At 37.3% G+C, this 19,139-nt stretch overlaps 1 protein-coding gene across 3 annotated transcripts; it reads right to left on the bottom strand.

Moving 5' to 3' along the window:
• Positions 1-2,431: 2,431 nt before the first annotated feature.
• LOC124616712 (pre-mRNA-splicing factor CWC25 homolog) lies at positions 2,432-18,881 on the bottom strand. Of its 3 annotated transcripts, none has more exons than XM_047145065.1 (7): positions 18,510-18,881; positions 17,210-17,382; positions 6,754-6,926; positions 6,515-6,672; positions 6,026-6,316; positions 2,836-3,116; positions 2,432-2,661 (listed from the first exon to the last, which is right to left on the bottom strand). In XM_047145065.1, the coding sequence occupies exons 1-7, from the start codon at positions 18,525-18,527 to the stop codon at positions 2,547-2,549; spliced, it is 1,209 nt and encodes a 402-aa protein (XP_047001021.1). In that variant the 5' UTR covers positions 18,528-18,881; the 3' UTR covers positions 2,432-2,546. The 3 variants fall into 3 exon arrangements, with proteins under 3 accessions (XP_047001021.1, XP_047001020.1, XP_047001022.1); XM_047145064.1 differs by having other exon boundaries at positions 6,515-6,675; positions 18,510-18,879; XM_047145066.1 differs by lacking the exon at positions 6,026-6,316 and having other exon boundaries at positions 6,515-6,675; positions 18,510-18,880.
• Positions 18,882-19,139: the final 258 nt, after the last annotated feature.

Here is a 19,139-nt window from a genome sequence, read left to right as displayed (position 1 = left end):
AATTTAATTTTGCATGGGAGTACAGAGCAACATAGAGGAGACAACAGCATACATAGAACATCAAGTATGTAACCATCTTAACCAGTCCAAACTTGTTCAAAATGAGCTAATTCATGTGATGGTATCCCCTGTTCATTGGAGTCTGTGCAGCAAGATACATAAAGCCAAATACTCTGATGTTTCATTCAGATCAACTGCCGACCAGACACTTTATAAGCAGATATCTCAAGCTTTCTGGCATGTACTACCATAGCTTTATGAGCCTTACCTTTGTTACATTGAAATAAGTCAGAAAGATGCCAAAAGTCTAGTAAATTATCTCTTAGCGCAACTGGTAGAGGATGGAATGGATATTTAAAGTTGTAAGTCACAGCACTACCCTTCAGTAGAAAGAAAGAGTTCTACGGCATTGTAGGCTGGGAGACCTCAAGTAGTACAGGGAGAGGATGAAACCCATTACTGACACATAGCTTACTCTGCTCAAACAGCACCAATAGGCTCGCCCAGCTTAATGCTTCCATCCGACCACAAGATCACAGTCAACAGCGTCATGTGGCCTCAATCCCTGAGACACTTCAGAGAAGTTTGAAATTTAATCCAGGACACTGGGAAAACACGCACTGATCAGGAACCTTAGGGCACCACCTCCTCATGCCAGCTGTATACCGTTGGGCAACACTTCTTCCATCATCACAACTCAAACAGTCTCCTTCTGAGTCAAGCACAAACACACAGGTGAGTGTTAACGAGACTGGCTACGGAAGCAGGTAATATTGCTGTGATGGGTGGTCACAAAGGTAGAATTAGTCGATGGATTGTGGCCTTGATTGATTTTGATTGCACTGTAGACTGTGATAAGCACTCTCCAAATTTGGTGGCAATGCGTTCAGTCAACCACAATGTGATGATGGTATTGTTCTTTGTAAATATTCAAGCACCATTCCCACAAAAAGCTTAAGCATTCATCCCACACAAGATGTCAGGTAAAATGCCATCTATGCAGACCAGCTATTAAGTTCAAAAAATTATGGCAGGTGAACAGAATGGCAGCCAAATATATGTACAGCTAAAAGTGACAGTTGCCTCTGCCTATGGCAGTTTTCATGGCTCAAATTGATGGGGCTGGACTTTCATGGTTCCTGCAGGTGTGATACCAAGAGTGTGTATTGGATCTGAGCCAGACTGAGAGGGAGGGAGGGAGGGAGAGAGAGAGTGAGGGAGGGAGGGGAAGGTAAAATGTAAAGGTAAAGGTAAGGGTAAAAGTAAAAGCAATGTTCCCCATCCTGGTCCAACACCAGTCAATTGGGCCCGACCAACTGCTATGTCATCCTCTGCCTGGGGCATGATTGGATGCAATATCATTTCGTATTATCGCAAAATAGGGGAGACAATGTCATGAAAATGATACACGAATTGAGGTGGCAACCATTAAAACAAGATGTTTTCATTGAAGGAGGCTCATTTAATGAAATTTCAATCTCCAACTTTCTCCTCTGCGTGTGAAAACATTTTGATGGCACCCACCTACACATGGAGAAATGATCATCATAATAAAATAACAGAAATCAGGGTGCACACAGAAGATTAAAGTGTTCATTTTTCCCACAAGTTGTTCGAGATTGGAACTGTGAGAAATAGCTTGAAGGTGGTTTGATAAACACTCTGGCAGGCACTTAATTGTGAATTGCACAGAAATTATGTTGATGTAGATGATTGCACAGCACTCTCCTGATCAGTGTCATGCTTCTTGACCCCAGAACAACTACTAATTGGTTGAGTAGCTCCTCACTCGGCCTCATGAGGCTGATTGCGTCCGCTACCAGTCCTCCCACCGCAGAAAAATCCTTGCAAGGGAGTTAGCCATGTTGACCGCTCAACTACAGAAGCGGATGGAGGAGTAGGGTGGGGGGTGGGAGGGGGGGAGGCAGTGGGAGCGCTGAATGACAAAATAGTTTTAAGATTTCATGAAGTGTGGGTACACCTGCTAACGATCAATATGCACCTGTAAATTTTCCGACTTTCTTGAATATGATAGTGGACTGATACGTCTGTCTGCCTGTCTGTCTGGGCAAGATGCTTTGAAAAGATTTTTTCTTATAGTGGGGAGGAAATGGGTAGACAGCTGTGCTGTGCTGTGCTGTCCTGCCCTGCCCTGACCCACCCCTTCCTGGAGGCGGCTTTGCATGATGCTACATGCTTTCAGAGGCTAAATCCATGACAGTCTGATGAGGTTTCATGGATGTTGATTGTGCACAGCATCTGCAACAGTTGCCTGAGGATGGGATCATATGGTACAAAATGAACTGCATTTTAAACTCAATAATGAATAAAAGAATGTTCCCTTCCAGCCAATATGTGGCTGATGAAAACACCCAGGATGATGATGATAAAATCAGGACATTACAAAGGAATTCAGTGACAACGAGTAGGATATCAAACATAAATTTTATTTTAAAAATAAAAACTCAACACAAGAACTAACAATGGCTGTATCACACTCTTTCACACAAGGCAGTAGTTTGTTGATTCGTCTTACACAGTGTTCATCACCTTCGAGCAAAATTTTTGTCCATTGCCATTCCAGACCTCTGGATGTTGTTCATATTTGATCGAATACGCCCTTCAACAGTCTCTTGGGATGCAGCAATCGAAAGTTGCTTCCTGTGAAAATAATAGATTGGTAGATTTGTGTAAGAGAAACACATAATAAAATATGAAGGCGATTTGAAAGAAAGAAAGAAAGAAAGAAATTTCATTTGAAAAGTATTGACTCCCAGATAAGTAAGCAAAAGATCACACTTAAAAAGAATATATTTTGCTATGAAACAACTTTACCTTATAAAATCCTTATCAAAATCTTTCATCTGCTTTTTCTCATATTCTTCCTGTGCCTTATTTCTGGCTATGTTCTTGTCCCGCTCTTGTTCCCTCCATTTGGCATTATCTAACATTTCGGCCCTTCTGCGTTCAATTTCTTCCTCAGTTAATTTCTTTTTTTCCGGCTTCTTCCAGTTCCTGTCAGCCTTGTATTTATCTGTATAGGTTGGTTTATGCTGATTCCTTGAATCAGTCTTTGGATTATTATGCTCCGTTCTGTCCCTGTCCTGTTGTCTGTCCTGTAATAAGTGGAAACATCACTACCTTGAAGTCTTTGGTCTGCCTCTTTATGTGAAACAAACAAGGTGTTATAAAGAATGGACACTTGCTCCCACCAAGTAAATCCTGTGTCACTGGAGCTTGTCAGTTGAAAATCATTCTGGCTGTTATGATCCTTTCAAACGTGTATACATGCAAAATGTAGCACCTATACTGACCAGCCAGAACATTATGGCCAGTGTCCTAACAGAATATGGGGTCACCTTTGGCATGACATTTGGCTTTAATTCATCAATTCATGAATTCTATATGACACTGAAACATGCCAGCAGACAGAGGACACCAGTTATACAAACTTTCAGCAGACTATGAGGTTGTTTAATGACTTACAGATGATAGAGAGAGTTTGTTCCTGACAATTTTGAGGAAAAATTGAGAGAAAACAAAATCAATAAAAAATTACAGGAAATGAAATAAAGTCCAAACAAAAGATCAAACAGAATATGAAGGCAGAGATAAAGAGCAATGAAGATGAAATGTCTCGTGAAGCTGCACAAGTTAACAATAGGTGAACTGTGAGGGTGAATATGCTTTGGAATTGCCATACTTGCAGTATGGAAGCAATGGTGTTGGAGGCAAAATATCCAACAGACCAGAGAGGCAAAATAAATATCCAGGTCCCTACCATTACAATTCAATTCAAAGAATGTTCAGCTATATGAAGTGGGATGTTCTCAAAGAGTTATTTTGTGACAATTCATTGTTCCTAAAAGTTTGTTATCTCCTACAAACTGCTGGAATTACTAGTCACCTGATACAGAATGCTGGCAGTGATTCTGTACATGTTAAGACTGGGAAAGTTAGAATGCTGATGTTATGAGTCAATTGGTTTAACAATGTGGATACATGTAAGAAACACTTGGTAGGAAAGCATGTTTAGAAATAACACAACAGTGCCTGGCATGTTTGTTACTGAGATACTATGTGGCATACATAGATGGTTACTCTGTGAAGTGTGGGAAACATTTTGTACAGCATTGAGCCTATTAAATCAAAGCACAACTGACTAAAATTACAGCCTCAGTATAACAGCCCTTAACTGGTACTAGTTCACAAGAACTACTCAAAATGACGAAATCTTTTCTCTTATTTTACTGAAGGGTAATCAAGATTCTTTTATACATCTTTTGGACAAAGCTCTTCTAGGTAATTTGGAATGTGAACCTGTCCATTAAATGTCTCACCACAAAAGTCAGTAATAGATCTATATCTCATTAAGGATAATAGCAGAGAGGGAGGATTTAATAAAGACACTGTGACTGCCATCCAAATTACGATAATGTTGTGCAGTAATAGATATAAAGCAGACAGAAATGTGCTAAACTCCTGGAGTTAGGCATTCTTTTTCATCAACAGCATTTTGACAAGGTCAAGAGCAGCATGTCCCCTTTTTCTGAACAAAAATAATGACAAATTTTTGTGTGCACTCAACAGTAAAGATCTTCGTGGGTCTACTATATTTTGATAGCTGCAAGTGCTACTAAAACAGATGAAAGAGTCTAAAATATTGTTTCAAATGTTTCTAAACCTGGTGACACACATTTACACAAGCAAATTAATACAATTATAAAATTATTCTATCCCAAAAAATAAAGTATAATCAATCAGAAAATTAAGAAAAAATCTAAAAAAGAAGAATGTGGACTGTTAGGGGTGAGCTAACTATTTTACTATACACTCGAATTTCTAGCTTAACTGCCGGAGTACAGATACCATGCAACATCTTAAAAGCCAGAACAAACTAAATGTCACATCAACAAAAATTGGGAGGCATATCTACACCTAGGTTTACCATTAACCATCTACCAGATTACAAACTACAGTGTTTTAAGAGTGGAGTTATGGGGATTCATACATCACAATCATAGAGGGGAAGGAGAGTAATTTTCCCTTGTTGTACTATAAAGCAATGCATAAAAATAACCCTGCCATATAAGGTGATGTCAGAGTGACAAGTGTGTTGTCCGAGTGACCATAGAGACAGATGCCATGGTGCATACAGCTGGTAGCTCTGAAAGCAGCTCACTAGCCCCCACTATTAGCTACTGTTTCTACCACACATACAAATGACTCAAGGGCACAATAACAACTTGTAGAAGAATGGCACACTGTGTTCCCTACAGGCCTACTTGGCTATTATATTGGCCAACTCATTTCCCAAGATTACTTCATGCCCTAACTCGTAGTAGAGTAAGATACACTTCCTTACTGCAGCAGGAAAAAGGAGTGCTATATATTTTGTATCATTATCTTTGTTAGGTACAGTTTTGTATTAATTGTAGAGCACTTGGGAAATTAGAGTAGATGAAAAATTTCTTCTTTCAATTGTACCTATTCTACTGAATTGCCTTCAAGATTGCATGCAGTTCACCCATACATACTGTCCTGGAAATTTGCATATTATTCACATTGGGAGTAAAAATAACTGGACAGCAAAAGCTGTCTTTTGGTTTGAATTGGCATTATACACAATAGTAAAATTGTGCTGCTTGTCTAAAATGTTATAAACACTTACGTGTGGCACACAATCAGTTTCGAGTGCTGTGAATTTATAAAACAATACTGAAAGATAGAAATGGTTATTTCTTCTATTTTTTACACTGGACAAGTTTCCTATATATAAACACATCAGAATACAACAAACTCCCGTTAGAATGCAAACATTCACTATTTCAAAAGAGAAAAAACCTTTGCTAAATCATGCAGGCAATCAACAAGAGGCATGTTTGAAAATTTAAATGCCCCCTTCCATTTTATTTTACTTTGTTTATTTATTGCTTCAATTACTACTTTTCTCTCTCTCTTCTATTCCTCCATTAGTAATATAGCTTTAATTTTATTCTTTACAGTCCTCAGACATTATATGTACCTTCTTTTGATGATAGTCTTCTTCATCCATTGAACTTCTGTCATGTTTTCTTTTCTTGGAATCTTTTGGCTTGGAAGACAGTTTTTTGTCTTTATCAGTATCAACACAAATAGTTTTCAATACAGCTAGGTCTGTTTCTTTAAGCTTCTCTTTCAATTTCTTGTACTTGTCTAAAAGAACAGCATCAATATCACTATCGCTGTCTTCACTGTCGCTATTTTTCTTCCTTTTCTTCTTTTTCTTTTTTTCTTTCTTTAATTTTTTCGGTTTTGATGAACTACGGGAACTTAGCTGCATAAAAATAATTTTATTTTAGTACTTCTATGTGTTACCTTAGTGATACAACAGGAAAATAGGTTATTAAAGATTAAACAAGTACAAAGTGAGTAATGATGTCTTCTGGCTAGAAATGCAAAAGAATAGTGTCATCTCCTTTTCCTCCTTTACACTATCATTAATACAGCATTAATATAACATAGTACAAAATACCAGCTGCTGAAGCTTCTTTAGCTTCACAGGATTTTTTAGTATCTGGCTACGAGTTTCAAGCTCTTTCTTTCGAATAGCAAACAAGGGATCCTCCTGTAGTTTCCTCGCTAGATCAACTTGAGGTGCAAGGAGACTAGCAAATGAAGAATGCTCACCACCTGCTAACGAGAGAAATAAAACATTAACAATCTCTACAGCAGCTTCAAAAATTTATAAAGCAAAACAAGAATCAGATTTACCTTTCTCAGCAAGATTAATATCAACTACCGATGAAGATGATGCTGCTGCTTTCTCAGATTCCTGAATTTGCTCAAAGGTTTTGTCAATAGATCTGCCAAGAAGGTACTCTTCTCTGTCCACTAACTCTCCAGGTTTCTTGTACATCCATTCCAGTTTATGTTCATTTTTCTTCCTGAGAAATAAGCAACAAACTAGGTGGAACACTTTCCTAAGTTGTCTCCCCTACTACTATACTGCATAACCCACCAAAAATGAGTGTAGAATCATTTGCTCTTGCCATTTCAAATAGAACTGAATGAGTGACTATCGGTATGCACCTCCATCATTATGAATTAATTTATCGAAATTAATTCACTGACTGTGCATTCCCCAATATCAGCCGTTTTATGTGCAGGTCTACTATCTAACAGTGACACAAAAATCTGTGCCAGACAAGGACTTGAACAATCATTAACAACACTGGTCTTGATTCCTCCTCGTCTCATACTCCCTGTTACAGCAATCCAAATAATGTTGTAAGCACTAGGAGATGAATTTATTGAGCTACAATACACAGATGTAGACTGATGACATATGGAAGTCTGGGTTGATAGGGGAGAGTGTAGTATAGCCGAATTGGTTACGGTGACTGCTCGTGATAAGCGGGAAATCCAGGTTCGAGTCCTGGTCCGGCATAACTTTTAATGTCACTTTGGGTAGCAGACTTATGCAGCTGATGTCAATGAATTTGCAATCAGTGAATTGATTTCAAAAAATATTTCATACAGCTGTGGATTGTCAACAATGTCTGTTCTTTCAGACATGCATGTAAGTAATTACGAATTAACTTATGGCCGTAATGTTACAAGCATGTGGCAGTAGGTATTATGTTCCTTGATTTAGTAATCCTGCTGGACACATCTATTGATCATTCAATATAATTATGCATATGTCCTGCAAGGTCGCTAGTCATGGTATGGTACGATACATCTGCCAGCACTTTTCCTGGGCTGTGATTTGGACTTAATTGTTACCTACCGACTATATTTGGCCACCACACAAATTTGTCTGCTTGCCTACTTTGGGGCTGTCTTTGCTTCCCATTCAATGGGTAGTTGTGTTTTCAGAAAATGTACTGATGGCATATTGTTGCACTGAGAGCATAGTTCATATCCAAGTGTTTCCCACCCAAACCCACAAACAATGCTCTCAGCAATGAAGTACGAGTTATTCAACAAACATTCAGAGTACAGTATTAACCATGAGGTATTCAGCGCCAGAATACTGGCAATGCACATACATTCTGCATACTTGTGTTTTTATTTAAATTGTTAATTGACACTTTCTGATCTGGAACTGAGTTCCTCTGATCATAGTTGCTCTGGATATAGTTGGCAGCCCTGATGCAGACCATACATGCTTGAATATTGACCTCTGACAATGAAGTTAATATTACACCTCAAGGAAATTAATTAGAGCCTATTTCATATTCATTCTCTCTCTCTCTCTCTCTCTCTCTCTCTCTCTCTCACACACACACACACACACACACACACACACACACAAAGAAGAAGAAGGAACACCTAATGGCTGGAAAAAGAAGAAGAAGAAGCAACATCTAATGGCTGGTTTCCTCCATGTAGGTTTACATACAAATTTAAAACATTTGTGTAAGTATTAAGTGAAGAATCTAGGTCATTTTCCTTATACATATATTTAGTACTACCACATCTACTTGGGGAACTAAAGGTTTTAAGTTCCATTTTTATCTGTTTTCAAAACATATATGCGCATACGCGATCTTAGGCCAAATTTTTTAGGTAAACAAGTTTTGAGTTTTAACATTATTTCAAGTACATTATGTTACTATATTAATAGTATACATGTATATTAGTGTTCTATATAACTTTAGTGACTCTTGTGATCTGTAGCTAATAGAATATTACTGTTATTATCTACATAAATTTTGTAAAAATATTGTAAACAACCATGAACAAGACGTGTTTGAACTGCCATAGGAAAGTTAGCTTTGGGGTTCTACGCAGCTATTGTGACAGATGGTTACACTGGGGAGTGGGGGGATGTAGTGGCATGGGAATTGGGGACGTAAATGAGTCTCTTCCATGACACTGCAGAGTATGTTCGAAGAATAGGAAAATAGCTGAACAGGGAGGGAAGATTAGAGCCCTTAAGGCTAAACTAGATAATGCTACGAAGGAACTCATGAACTTATGGGGGGAGAAGGGTGAAGACAGGTGGAAATTGGTAGCAAGGAGGAAGAGCCACAGAAAGAGAACTGTATCTGATAGTTTCATCATTGGCACAAACAACAGATTTGCCTTGCTACCTCAGTTAACTAAGGAAGAGGCTCAGGTAGATGTAAGTGTAGTTAATACTCAACAGACTTTCACTAGGAAACAAATTGTTTCAAAAAAAGTAGAAAGCAGGAGGAAAATTCAGTTGTTAAGTAATAGCCGTGGAAGATGTGTAGGCCAGATCTTGCAGGAAAAATTAGGTGAGAGGTACCATGTCACAAGTTTTTCAAGCCCAGTGCATGTCTTAGCCAAGTGATAGAAGATGTAGGATCACTATGCAAGGGTTTTTCAAAGCAAGATCATGTTGCGATAGTGGGTGGAGCAGAAAACAGTACTGATAGGGATCAGGGCTACAATACTGAGTATGAACTTGTGAAAACAGCATCTGCAACAAACCATACAAATGTCAACTTGATTCCTGGTTTCATGCGGTATGATCGGCCCCAATTGAACAGCTCTGTCAGGAGGGTTGACATGGAGCTAGATCAGCTGCTTCAGGTGGCTACTTTATCAGGCATAGGTTTGGTCCCTGTTGATGCTATTGGCAGGTGGGACTTCACAAGGCATGGGCTGCAGCTCAGTAGGAAAGGGAAGGGTAAACTGGCTGGGACAACAGCAAAATATTTAAGGGGGGACACTGAAACTCATGGGACTACCTCTTTTTAGGCCAAGATCAGTGTCTAATGATTGAACATTGAATGAAGTTAATGAGAGGCTCATATAGGCAAGTACTAGAGATGTTAAAATACCACAAGATTCTCATAAAATTACAGTGAAAAATAATGTTAGTGGTTAGTATATTGCATCAGAGTATCGAGTTTCTTGTTTGTTTAGAAGATTTAGAAACCAAGGGTGGAATAGACATACTATGCCTGCCTGAACATCATATAGTCCCAGATTATGGAAAAGGTAAATGTAGGTGGATATAAGTTCTCAGCACATGTAAGCAGAGACACTACAGACAGAGGAGGATTGCCATATATGTTAAATTTTATCACAGTGTGAAAAATTTAGAAACTAAAATATTTTGTGTACAGCAACATATAGAAGCATGTGTGTGTGATCTAAACGGCTCCAAAAAGGTTCAAAATCATGAAATGTTCAATTTTTACTTTTCTGCATTTTAAAAATCTACAGATTTTTTCCTTTTAATTGATATATAATTTATTCAGTTCAGAAGACTACAACTATTTTTTAAATATTTTTGAAATATGTTCTCCATGGGCATGGCCCACTGTGACACTGTTAAATTGCTGTCAAATGACTCATGAATCTACATGCTAATCATGTACCGTTTAGTGATCTGAGAGAAAATAAGTATTACAAAATAGGTATTATGGCTAACCTGTGATAGTTCAATATACATCGCTCGTAATACTGAAAATTTTTGAAGTGAATTCTGTTCATTGATGTCTCTGGAAAACCAAAGGTACGTATTATTTCCGTAAACAATAAAGACGATAACCCAGTGTGTGAATCTAATCTTGCTGGTACACCTGCCCACTGCAATGAAAGAGAGAAAGGAAGTACTTCACAGAGGAAGCTTGGTTCAGTTAGTGAAGTGTATGAATGTTTTATGGGCGAATCAGATGTGAATGAAATACTTGATATGTCAGTTCTCAATCGAATTTTTGCAACCTGTGTACGATGTATTCTGTGTAGTGAAGTCAGCCTGGAACACATTATATAAAGAATCACGTTGGATTTGACAGTGAAATGGATGGTAAGTGTTCATACATGACCACGTTTTGGAACAGTGTTGCAGTAGCTCCAAATGAAGAAAATGGTAGCAAAATCTATGAACACGACATTATATTTGTTTATGCCTTGCATACACCTGGTAAAGGTGCTGCTGCTGGTGCATTTTTCTGTGGCATGATGACTCTTCCAAATCGCCAGATTAGGTTTATGAACTATAACAGATTTATAGGGTCTAAAGTAGAAGATGTCTGTACGGAATCTATGAAGAGAGCTACGAAAGAGGCAGTAATAGAAAACAATGCTAATAGAGACTTGACTGCAGCATTCAATGGTACCTGGCGTAACCAGAGACACACATCTCTTCATGGTGTAGTATCTGCCACCAGTACGTATAAAGGGAAAGTTTTAGATGTAGCAGTAATATCTAAACATTGTAGGTGTCCACAAAAAAATAAAGGTATACATGAAAATAATTGCACGGCTAACTATAGTGGCAGTAGTGGAGGAATGGAGGTATCTGGTGTCGCTAGTATATTTCAACGTTCTGTTGCACGTGATAAAGCGCGATATGTGAATTACCATAGTGACGGTGATTCAAACATATTCAAAAACTGAAGTGCTTTGGTGATAATGTTGTAGAGCAGAAATTTGAGTGTATTGGACACATAAAAAAATGAATGCAATCAAGACTTCAGTGACTGAAAGCTTTGTCCAGAAAACAAAAACTGATTGATGTTGAAGGGTTGCATGAGAAGGGAAGGTTAACTGACAGTGTAATTGAAAAATACAGAACTATTATGGAATGGCTATTAGGCAAAAGACACACGGTGTCATTGAAATGAAGATGGCTGTTTGGGCTCTCTTTTTTTTCATACTTTTTCAACCAATGAAAGTCCCCATCATTACTTGTGGCCCAAAAGAAAAAAACAGTTGGTGTAAGTACAACAAGGGATTGCCAACTGGTGAAATGTACACTCATAAACATAAGTCTGCCTAATGCGGTAATGGAGGTGATAAAACCTATTTTCAGAAACTTAGCAGCACCTGAGATGTTGAAAAGGTGTGCTCATGCAAAAACTTAAAACTCTGATGAAACTTTAAATAGTGTTGTACGGCCAAAAATCCCCACGACTGTGTTTGTTGGAATAGAAACACTTCACTTTGGTGTGTATATGCTTTTGCTACTTTCAATGATGGCAATGTTGTACAGTGCAAAGTATTTCGAAATATGGGAATGAAGATAGGTTTCAACAAGGTGTGAATGATGCTTGCTTTGGACAAGGAAAGTCTTTGGGCTGCTGACAGGGCTGCAAATAGCCTAGAAATACAAGCCAAAGTAAGCAGGAGGAGGACAAAGAGGAAGCTGAAGGAGGAGTTTGCACAAGATGAAGATAACTCATCCTATGCTCCTGGAATGCACTAGAGAGATAATCCAAACTCTGTTGCTCAATTCCCAAAAGTTTTATTTTTTTGTACAAATTACATGGTTTCTCAGGATCGAACAAATCAATTTGCTTCAGATTTTCAGGAAATATTACACAGTCCCTTCTGCATCATTCAACACAGCCTTTTTCCAAAAACCTGTATATTGTTGAATTTATAAACAAAAAATGGCACAAAAAGGAAGTGAATTTTCATTACAATAGAAAAAATTAATTTCTAGCAACTGAATTCAAATTTTAAAATCCTTGTCTTAAGTTGTAGCCAATACTCCAATAAATAACCTTGAGAAATTTCATCTTTCTAGCTCAAATACTTTCCTAGAAAACATGTAATTTACAAGTGTTATTTTAACAGCAGGAAGACATTGTGTCCCAGAGCCCCTTAAATTAAATAACAGTACTTTCATAATTGTAGCTGTTTATAGGTCCCCCTTGGGAAATTTGCAGCTATTTTTGAAAAATTTGGATTCTTTGTTGTGCTATCTGTCAGACAGAGGGAAGTACATTATTATTTGTGGGGATTTCAATGTAAATTTTCTGAAAGAGTCCAACAGAAAGCTTGACCTTGAAGTGTCACTTGGTTCTTTCAATTTGACGTCAGTTATTGATTTTGCTACTCAGGTGGTACAGGAAAGCAGCACACTGATAGATAATGTTTTTTACAAACCAAGATAAATTTAATCAAATAAAAGCTTTTCCTGTTAAGAATGATCTGTCTGATCATGACACACAGCTAGTTACAGTATATGACATAGCGCCATACAATAATGCAAAACAGTCTTCCAAAGAAGGGCATTCAATTAACAATTTAACTGCAAATTTAAGGGAAAGCTTGCAATACTTTGACTTTGATGAGGTGTACAGGAAACCTGATGCCAATTTAAAATTTAACCTATTTCATGATACCTTTGTGAGTGTATTTGGAAACTGTTTCCCTACGAAAACAGTGAAACATAATTGTAAGAAAGCATCTACAAAGCCATGGCTTACTACAGGGATAAAAATATCGTTGTTTATGCATCATGTCTGAGATTAGCACCTCTGATAATAAAATTAAAACAATTTGGAATATTGTTAAGAGGGAAACAGTGCAACCGAGAGTGCAGGAAGAATATTTCTATCAAACTCAATGAAAAATTTGTTAACAAAAAGTTAAAAGTACAAAATGTTTTTAATAATCGTTCTTAAGTGTAGTGAAACTAGGATACAACTATTCAGTACAAAATGCAAGGCAGTACATGGAAAAGGCAATTTGATAAAATTGAAATTCAACCCACCTCTCTTACTGAAATTAGGAAAATAATAAATTCACTCAAAAGTAAAAGCTCACAGGGAATTGATGACATTTCCAACAGAGTACTAAAAGCTTGTTCCCAACAGATAAGTAGGATTCTCAGCCACATATGTAGTAGCTCACTGAAGCAAGGAATTTTTCCAGATAGACTGAAATATGCTATTGTTAAACCATAGCATAAAAAAGGGGATGGGTCTGATGCTAACACCTACAACCCAATCTCACTTCTGACAGCTTTATTCAAAATTCTTCAAAAAGTAATGTATTCATGAGTAGCTTCACATCTTTGTAAAAATGAAGTACTAACAAAATGTCAATTTGGTTTTCAGACAGGCTTTTCAACAGAAAATGCTATATACGCTATCACTGATCAAATATTAAATGCTCTGGATGACTTAACAGCACCCATTGGGATTTTCTGTGATCTCTACAAGGCTTTTGACTGTGTGAATGATGAACTTCTTATAGATATGATTAAGTATTGTGGTATGAGTGGGACAGTGCACAAACGGTTTAATCCATACTTAATTGGAAGAATGGATAAGGTTAGAATTAACAGTGCTGATAGTTTGCAAAAATCTGGGAGGTATCAACAATGGTGTCCCACAGGGTTCAGTTTTGGGTCCCTTATTGTTCATAATATATATATTAATGACCTGCCGCTTTATATTCATGAAAATATCAAGCTAGTTCTTTTTGCTGATGATACAAGTATAGTAATCACACCCAACAAGTAAGAATTAGCTGAGGAATTGTAAATAATGTCTTTCATAAAATTGTTAAGTGGCTCTCTGGAAATTGACTCTCACTAAATTTTGAGAAAACACAGTACATACAATTCTGTACAGTAAATGGCATTACATCATTGATAAATATCAACTTTGAACAGAAGTCTATTGCTATAGCAGACTATTCAAAATTTCAGGTTGTGTGCATGGATGAGAAATTGAATTGGAAGAAACACATTGATGATTTGCTGAGATGGTTAGGTTCAGCTACCTACACTACTAGGGATACTGAAAATTTTGTGATAAACATGTCAGTAAATTGGATTACTATGCCTATTTTCAATCACTGCTTTTATATGTCATCATATTTTAGGGTAATTCATCATTAAGAGAAAAAGTATCCACTGCACAAAAGCATGAATTCAGAATAATGGCTGGAGTTCATCCAAGACACCTTGCAGAGATTTATTTAAGGAACATGGGATATTCACAGCACCTTTGCAATACATACATTCACTTATGAAATTTGTTATTAATAGTCCATATCAGTTCAAAAATAATAGCTAAGCGCATAGCTACAACACTTGAAGAAAGGATGATCTTCACTATTCTGGGTTAAATTTGACTTTGGCACAGATAGTGGTGAACTATGCTGGCACAAAAATCTTTGGTCATTTGCCAAATGACATTAAAAGTCTGATAGACAAATTAAAAGAATTTCTGAATGACAATTCCTTGTATTCAATAGATGAATTTAGATATGAAGTAGCACACACACACACACACACACACACACACACACACACACACACACACACAGAGAGAGAGAGAGAGAGAGAGAGAGAGAGAGAGAGAGGGTGATTGTAATTAAAGTTAGACTTTCAAAATGCTGTAGAAATAACACCACAGGTCAGAATGGTATCAAGTTGTAACGGAATATTATCGGAGAAGGGGGAAAACATACGGCATAAGAAAAGAAAAAGTGTGAAAATTGATCAATTGATGGTGCTGTACATGTCAGAATACGTAAATGAAAACACCTGTCATGTGCACGACCCATTAAAGTTGCTATAAACACACCGGGTACACGGCTTTTCCTCCTTTCACATCTACGACGTTCGCCATGTCTGTCCCAATGAAGGATCATACTCTGCTTTTAAAGCTGTATTACAAGAATGATGACTGTGCACACATTGCTCTGAAGAAGTTCCGGACACTGAGGGGTTTGAAGACTGCCATGGGTCTGGAGAAAATGATTCAGGAACTCGAAAAGACTGGTTCTTTTGGTGTACAACCTGATAGAAGGAGGAAACAAATTGATTCAACATCAGTGGAAGCAGTGGCCACAGCAATGTATGAGGAGATGAGTGCTGGTGAGCAAACTTGGAGTGCACAGAGAATTGCCCGTACATTGGAAATAAATGTGAGCACGGTGCATAAAATCCTACAAAACATCTTTCTTTGTATCCATTCAAAATTACCCATGTACACAAGTTGCTTCCTGTTGACCTGGTGGCAAGAGAGACCTTTGTTTTAGAATTTCTTGCTCGCATGTAAGTGGACAATGATTGGCTGTGGAAGATTTTGTGGGCAGATGAAGCTCACTTCTATCTGTCAGGATATGTCAATACACAGAATTGTTGAATATGGGCAACGGAAAATCCACATGCAAATCAACCAGTACCACTACATCCTGAAAAGGTCACCATGTGGTGTGGGTTTACGGCATCATTTATCATAGGGCCATATTATTTCGAAGAGACACATGCTTGCTATTATCTGTACCATCGCTGGTAAGCTCTATGAGTGTCTTTTGTGCAACCATGTCATTCCAGCAATCCAACAGTGTGTATATGTAAGTGGGATCATTTTTATGTAAGATGGCGCACACCCGCACATTGCAAAGCTAATTAAGCAGCTGCTGAAGCACCATGTCGGAAATGCTAGAATTATTAGCCACCATTTCCCTACAGCCTGGCCATCCCAATCACCTGATCTAAATTTGTGTGACTTCTGGCTGTGGGGATATCTGAAAGATAATATGTTCAGTGTTCAAATTGCAAACTTAGCTACACTGAAGGCACGCATTGCGCAACACATTCTGAATGTGATTCTGGAAACACTTCAATCAGTTGTGGAACATGCTGTTTCTAAATTTTAATTTGTTGCAGAAAATGGTGGACAGTATATTGAACATGTTTTGTACCAGTCACATGGAAATTAATAATCTGATTTGATTTTGACTGATGCTTTTTATGCGGTTTTTGGCCTCAGGACAATTAAAAACCAGTTTTTCCCATCCGATGTGATATGACCTCGCCGAGGTGGGTGCGCTTACATAACTAATAGTATCACATCTGTACACCCATGCACACTGAGTAGTACAGTTTGTTTAATGTCAAACATACACCTTAGGCATTTTGGAAGGTTCTTTTGTCATGTGTAGTCAACCATTATTAAATTATGATGCTTACAGCATCAGCTATTGCTACATTTTATAACTACTTATTTTTCTTCTGCCATACCTTTCCCCCCTTCTCCGATGATACTCCGTTGCAATTTGATGTCATTCTGATGAGTGGTGTTATTTCTACAGCGGTTTCAAAGTTTAACTTACTCAATTACGCATGCTCGATCAAGGCGGACAGTGTACTTGTGGCTTTAAAGGCTACATTACTGTTCGTAAACAGTTATTAGACCCAACCTGCAGATGGCTGACTACCATGGGCTGAAACCTGCATTCTGCCCTTGCTGGCAAGTGCATCTTTGATTGATTGAGCATAAACAAAGGTAAAGCAGAAAGCTGATATGGTAATGCTCTAGTGACACATGGCCAGCATCATCTAACAAGTACTTTAATTTAACTGTCACCCTCAATGCAGATGATGTGTTTCGTTGCGAATGAGAAACAATATGCTCTGTAATTGATAAACTTGCTCATTGGATGAATGTGGTATAATTCTTATCACACTATGTTTTAACGCTGACTGTCTTACTCAATTACACCCTTCTCTTCAGCATATTTCTTTATATCTTCCTTGTCCTTTTCTGCAATTATTTCACGACGCAGATCATTAATTCTTTTTTGCTCCTCATCATGTCTTTGCTCTGCTTTCCATACTTTCTCAATATTTCTTGTAGTAGATGGATGCCATGACTTCTTTAAGTTCTGAAAAGAACACATGTTGATAAAGAATATAAATACACAGATAAGTAGGCCTAAGTATAGTATTCCATATGTGATACATATCACTATTTTCTGAAGAAACTAAAAGCCGTATAAAATACTGTTCTGTGTTACTTCTTACTGTTTTATTTTATCTATCAGACACTGCTGATGACACAACTTTATGAGACATGTCATAAAATGGCAATAATTTTTAAAAAAGAAAAATATCATGATATTGAAGTATATATATGACAAAAATATGCTATCATAATAACAATAAACAATTAAAAGTATATAACCTAATAAATGCAGCCTAAAATAATTAACATATTGTATAAAAGGGAAGGTGTCAGATGTGTCATATCAAAGGGTACTGTTCTGCAACTGTATGGAATGATTCAGGAAAACAATGAAGATCAATAAGTGAAATTGAAGTCTTCAAATTGTATTTGGAAAGTTGTGTCTTCTCACTGCAAGGTTTAACCTCTCATAGAAATTACAATACTTAAAGATGCGCTCACAATCTAGTGATCATTCCTTTATGTTTCAGAACAGATGATATTGTTCCTTTTAAACAAGTTCATTTTCACAACCACAAATTTCATGACCAAGCTGATGTACTGTGATTACTGTTAATCATCATTTTTAAAACATTTATGCCAGTTAACTCAACTACAAAGATTATTTCAGGTGTCGATAGACAGACTCTTAATAACATATAACATTCACATTGATAGCATCGCGTTGAAAAGTAGGCCAATGAAAATTTTTTAAGCGATTCCATTTAGTTGAGATTATTGCTGGTAGTCAATGTTAGTCGGTAGCATGGAGGAAAAATGGTATCAACACTTATTTATATTTGTTTCAGATATTCTAGATTAATCTTGTGATAAATTTGAGAATCACCACAGATGATGTTTACAGCAGAATATTTCCACACGAATTTCGTTCAAAATCATTGTTGCAGCACGCTATAAACATCCAGCAATATTCCTGAGAAAGCTCGAGATTAGTTGAAAACAATCCGTGTAATGTCAGTTTTGTTCCGTTAATAACTGTTAATGTGCAGGTAATAATTCTAATCAGTTTCTCATTCCACATTTAAGAATTTCATTTGAATCACTTACCAAATCTCCTCCTCCCATTATAGGTCAGTGACACTTTGCGTACACTACAAGACACAGGACTGTTTAATGTTTACATTTACAAACTTCGTCTGCAAATCAACATTAAGCAATCATCTCTGGTTACAGATGTTGTATAGTGTATCAATATGTTTGATTGTAAATTAATTTGTTGTATATATGTGCCATGCCCACTGATGTAACTCCATCCAACACTCGGGCAAGTTTCGCACATCTTTCGCGGAATAACCGAAATATCTTATTCGATTAACTCTAACAGAAGTGCTTCATGTTTGTTCTCCAGAGTAACTTCAAAAATGCACAACTTCTTCCATACGTAATTTTTCCCCGCGAAAGTTTAATAATCATTATCATTTTCAGAGATGGCTTTCTTAAACGTTAGTGGGGGGGGGGGGGGGGGGTCTGTTTTAGACAATTATCGTGCTTTCAAAATCATTCCCTACGATTTTTCGAATGTCATATACTTCGACGTAACAAAACTGCTAAACCCCGGAGATAATTACCGTAAAAGGGCAAATTCTAGCCATGGATAACTAAATATTAATATATTACAGTTGACATTATCTGAATGAAAATAGTTACAAGGTGATATTCTGTATCTCTTTGTTTCAG

Source organism: Schistocerca americana, chromosome 5 (assembly GCF_021461395.2).
Source record: "Schistocerca americana isolate TAMUIC-IGC-003095 chromosome 5, iqSchAmer2.1, whole genome shotgun sequence".
NCBI lineage: Eukaryota > Metazoa > Arthropoda > Insecta > Orthoptera > Acrididae > Schistocerca > Schistocerca americana.
This window is presented reverse-complemented; position numbering and strand designations above follow the sequence as displayed.

What these genes read in the sequence shown, in the direction of transcription:
- LOC124616712 (XM_047145064.1), bottom strand. An exon ending in TAAAGAAGCTTCAGCAGCTG is followed by an intron (nt 6,317 to 6,514) that starts GTATTTTGTACT and finishes ATTTTTATGCAG; the next exon opens with CTAAGTTCCCGTAGTTCATC. An exon ending in AAGACTATCATCAAAAGAAG is followed by an intron (nt 3,117 to 6,025) that starts GTACATATAATG and finishes CACTTATTACAG; the next exon opens with GACAGACAACAGGACAGGGA.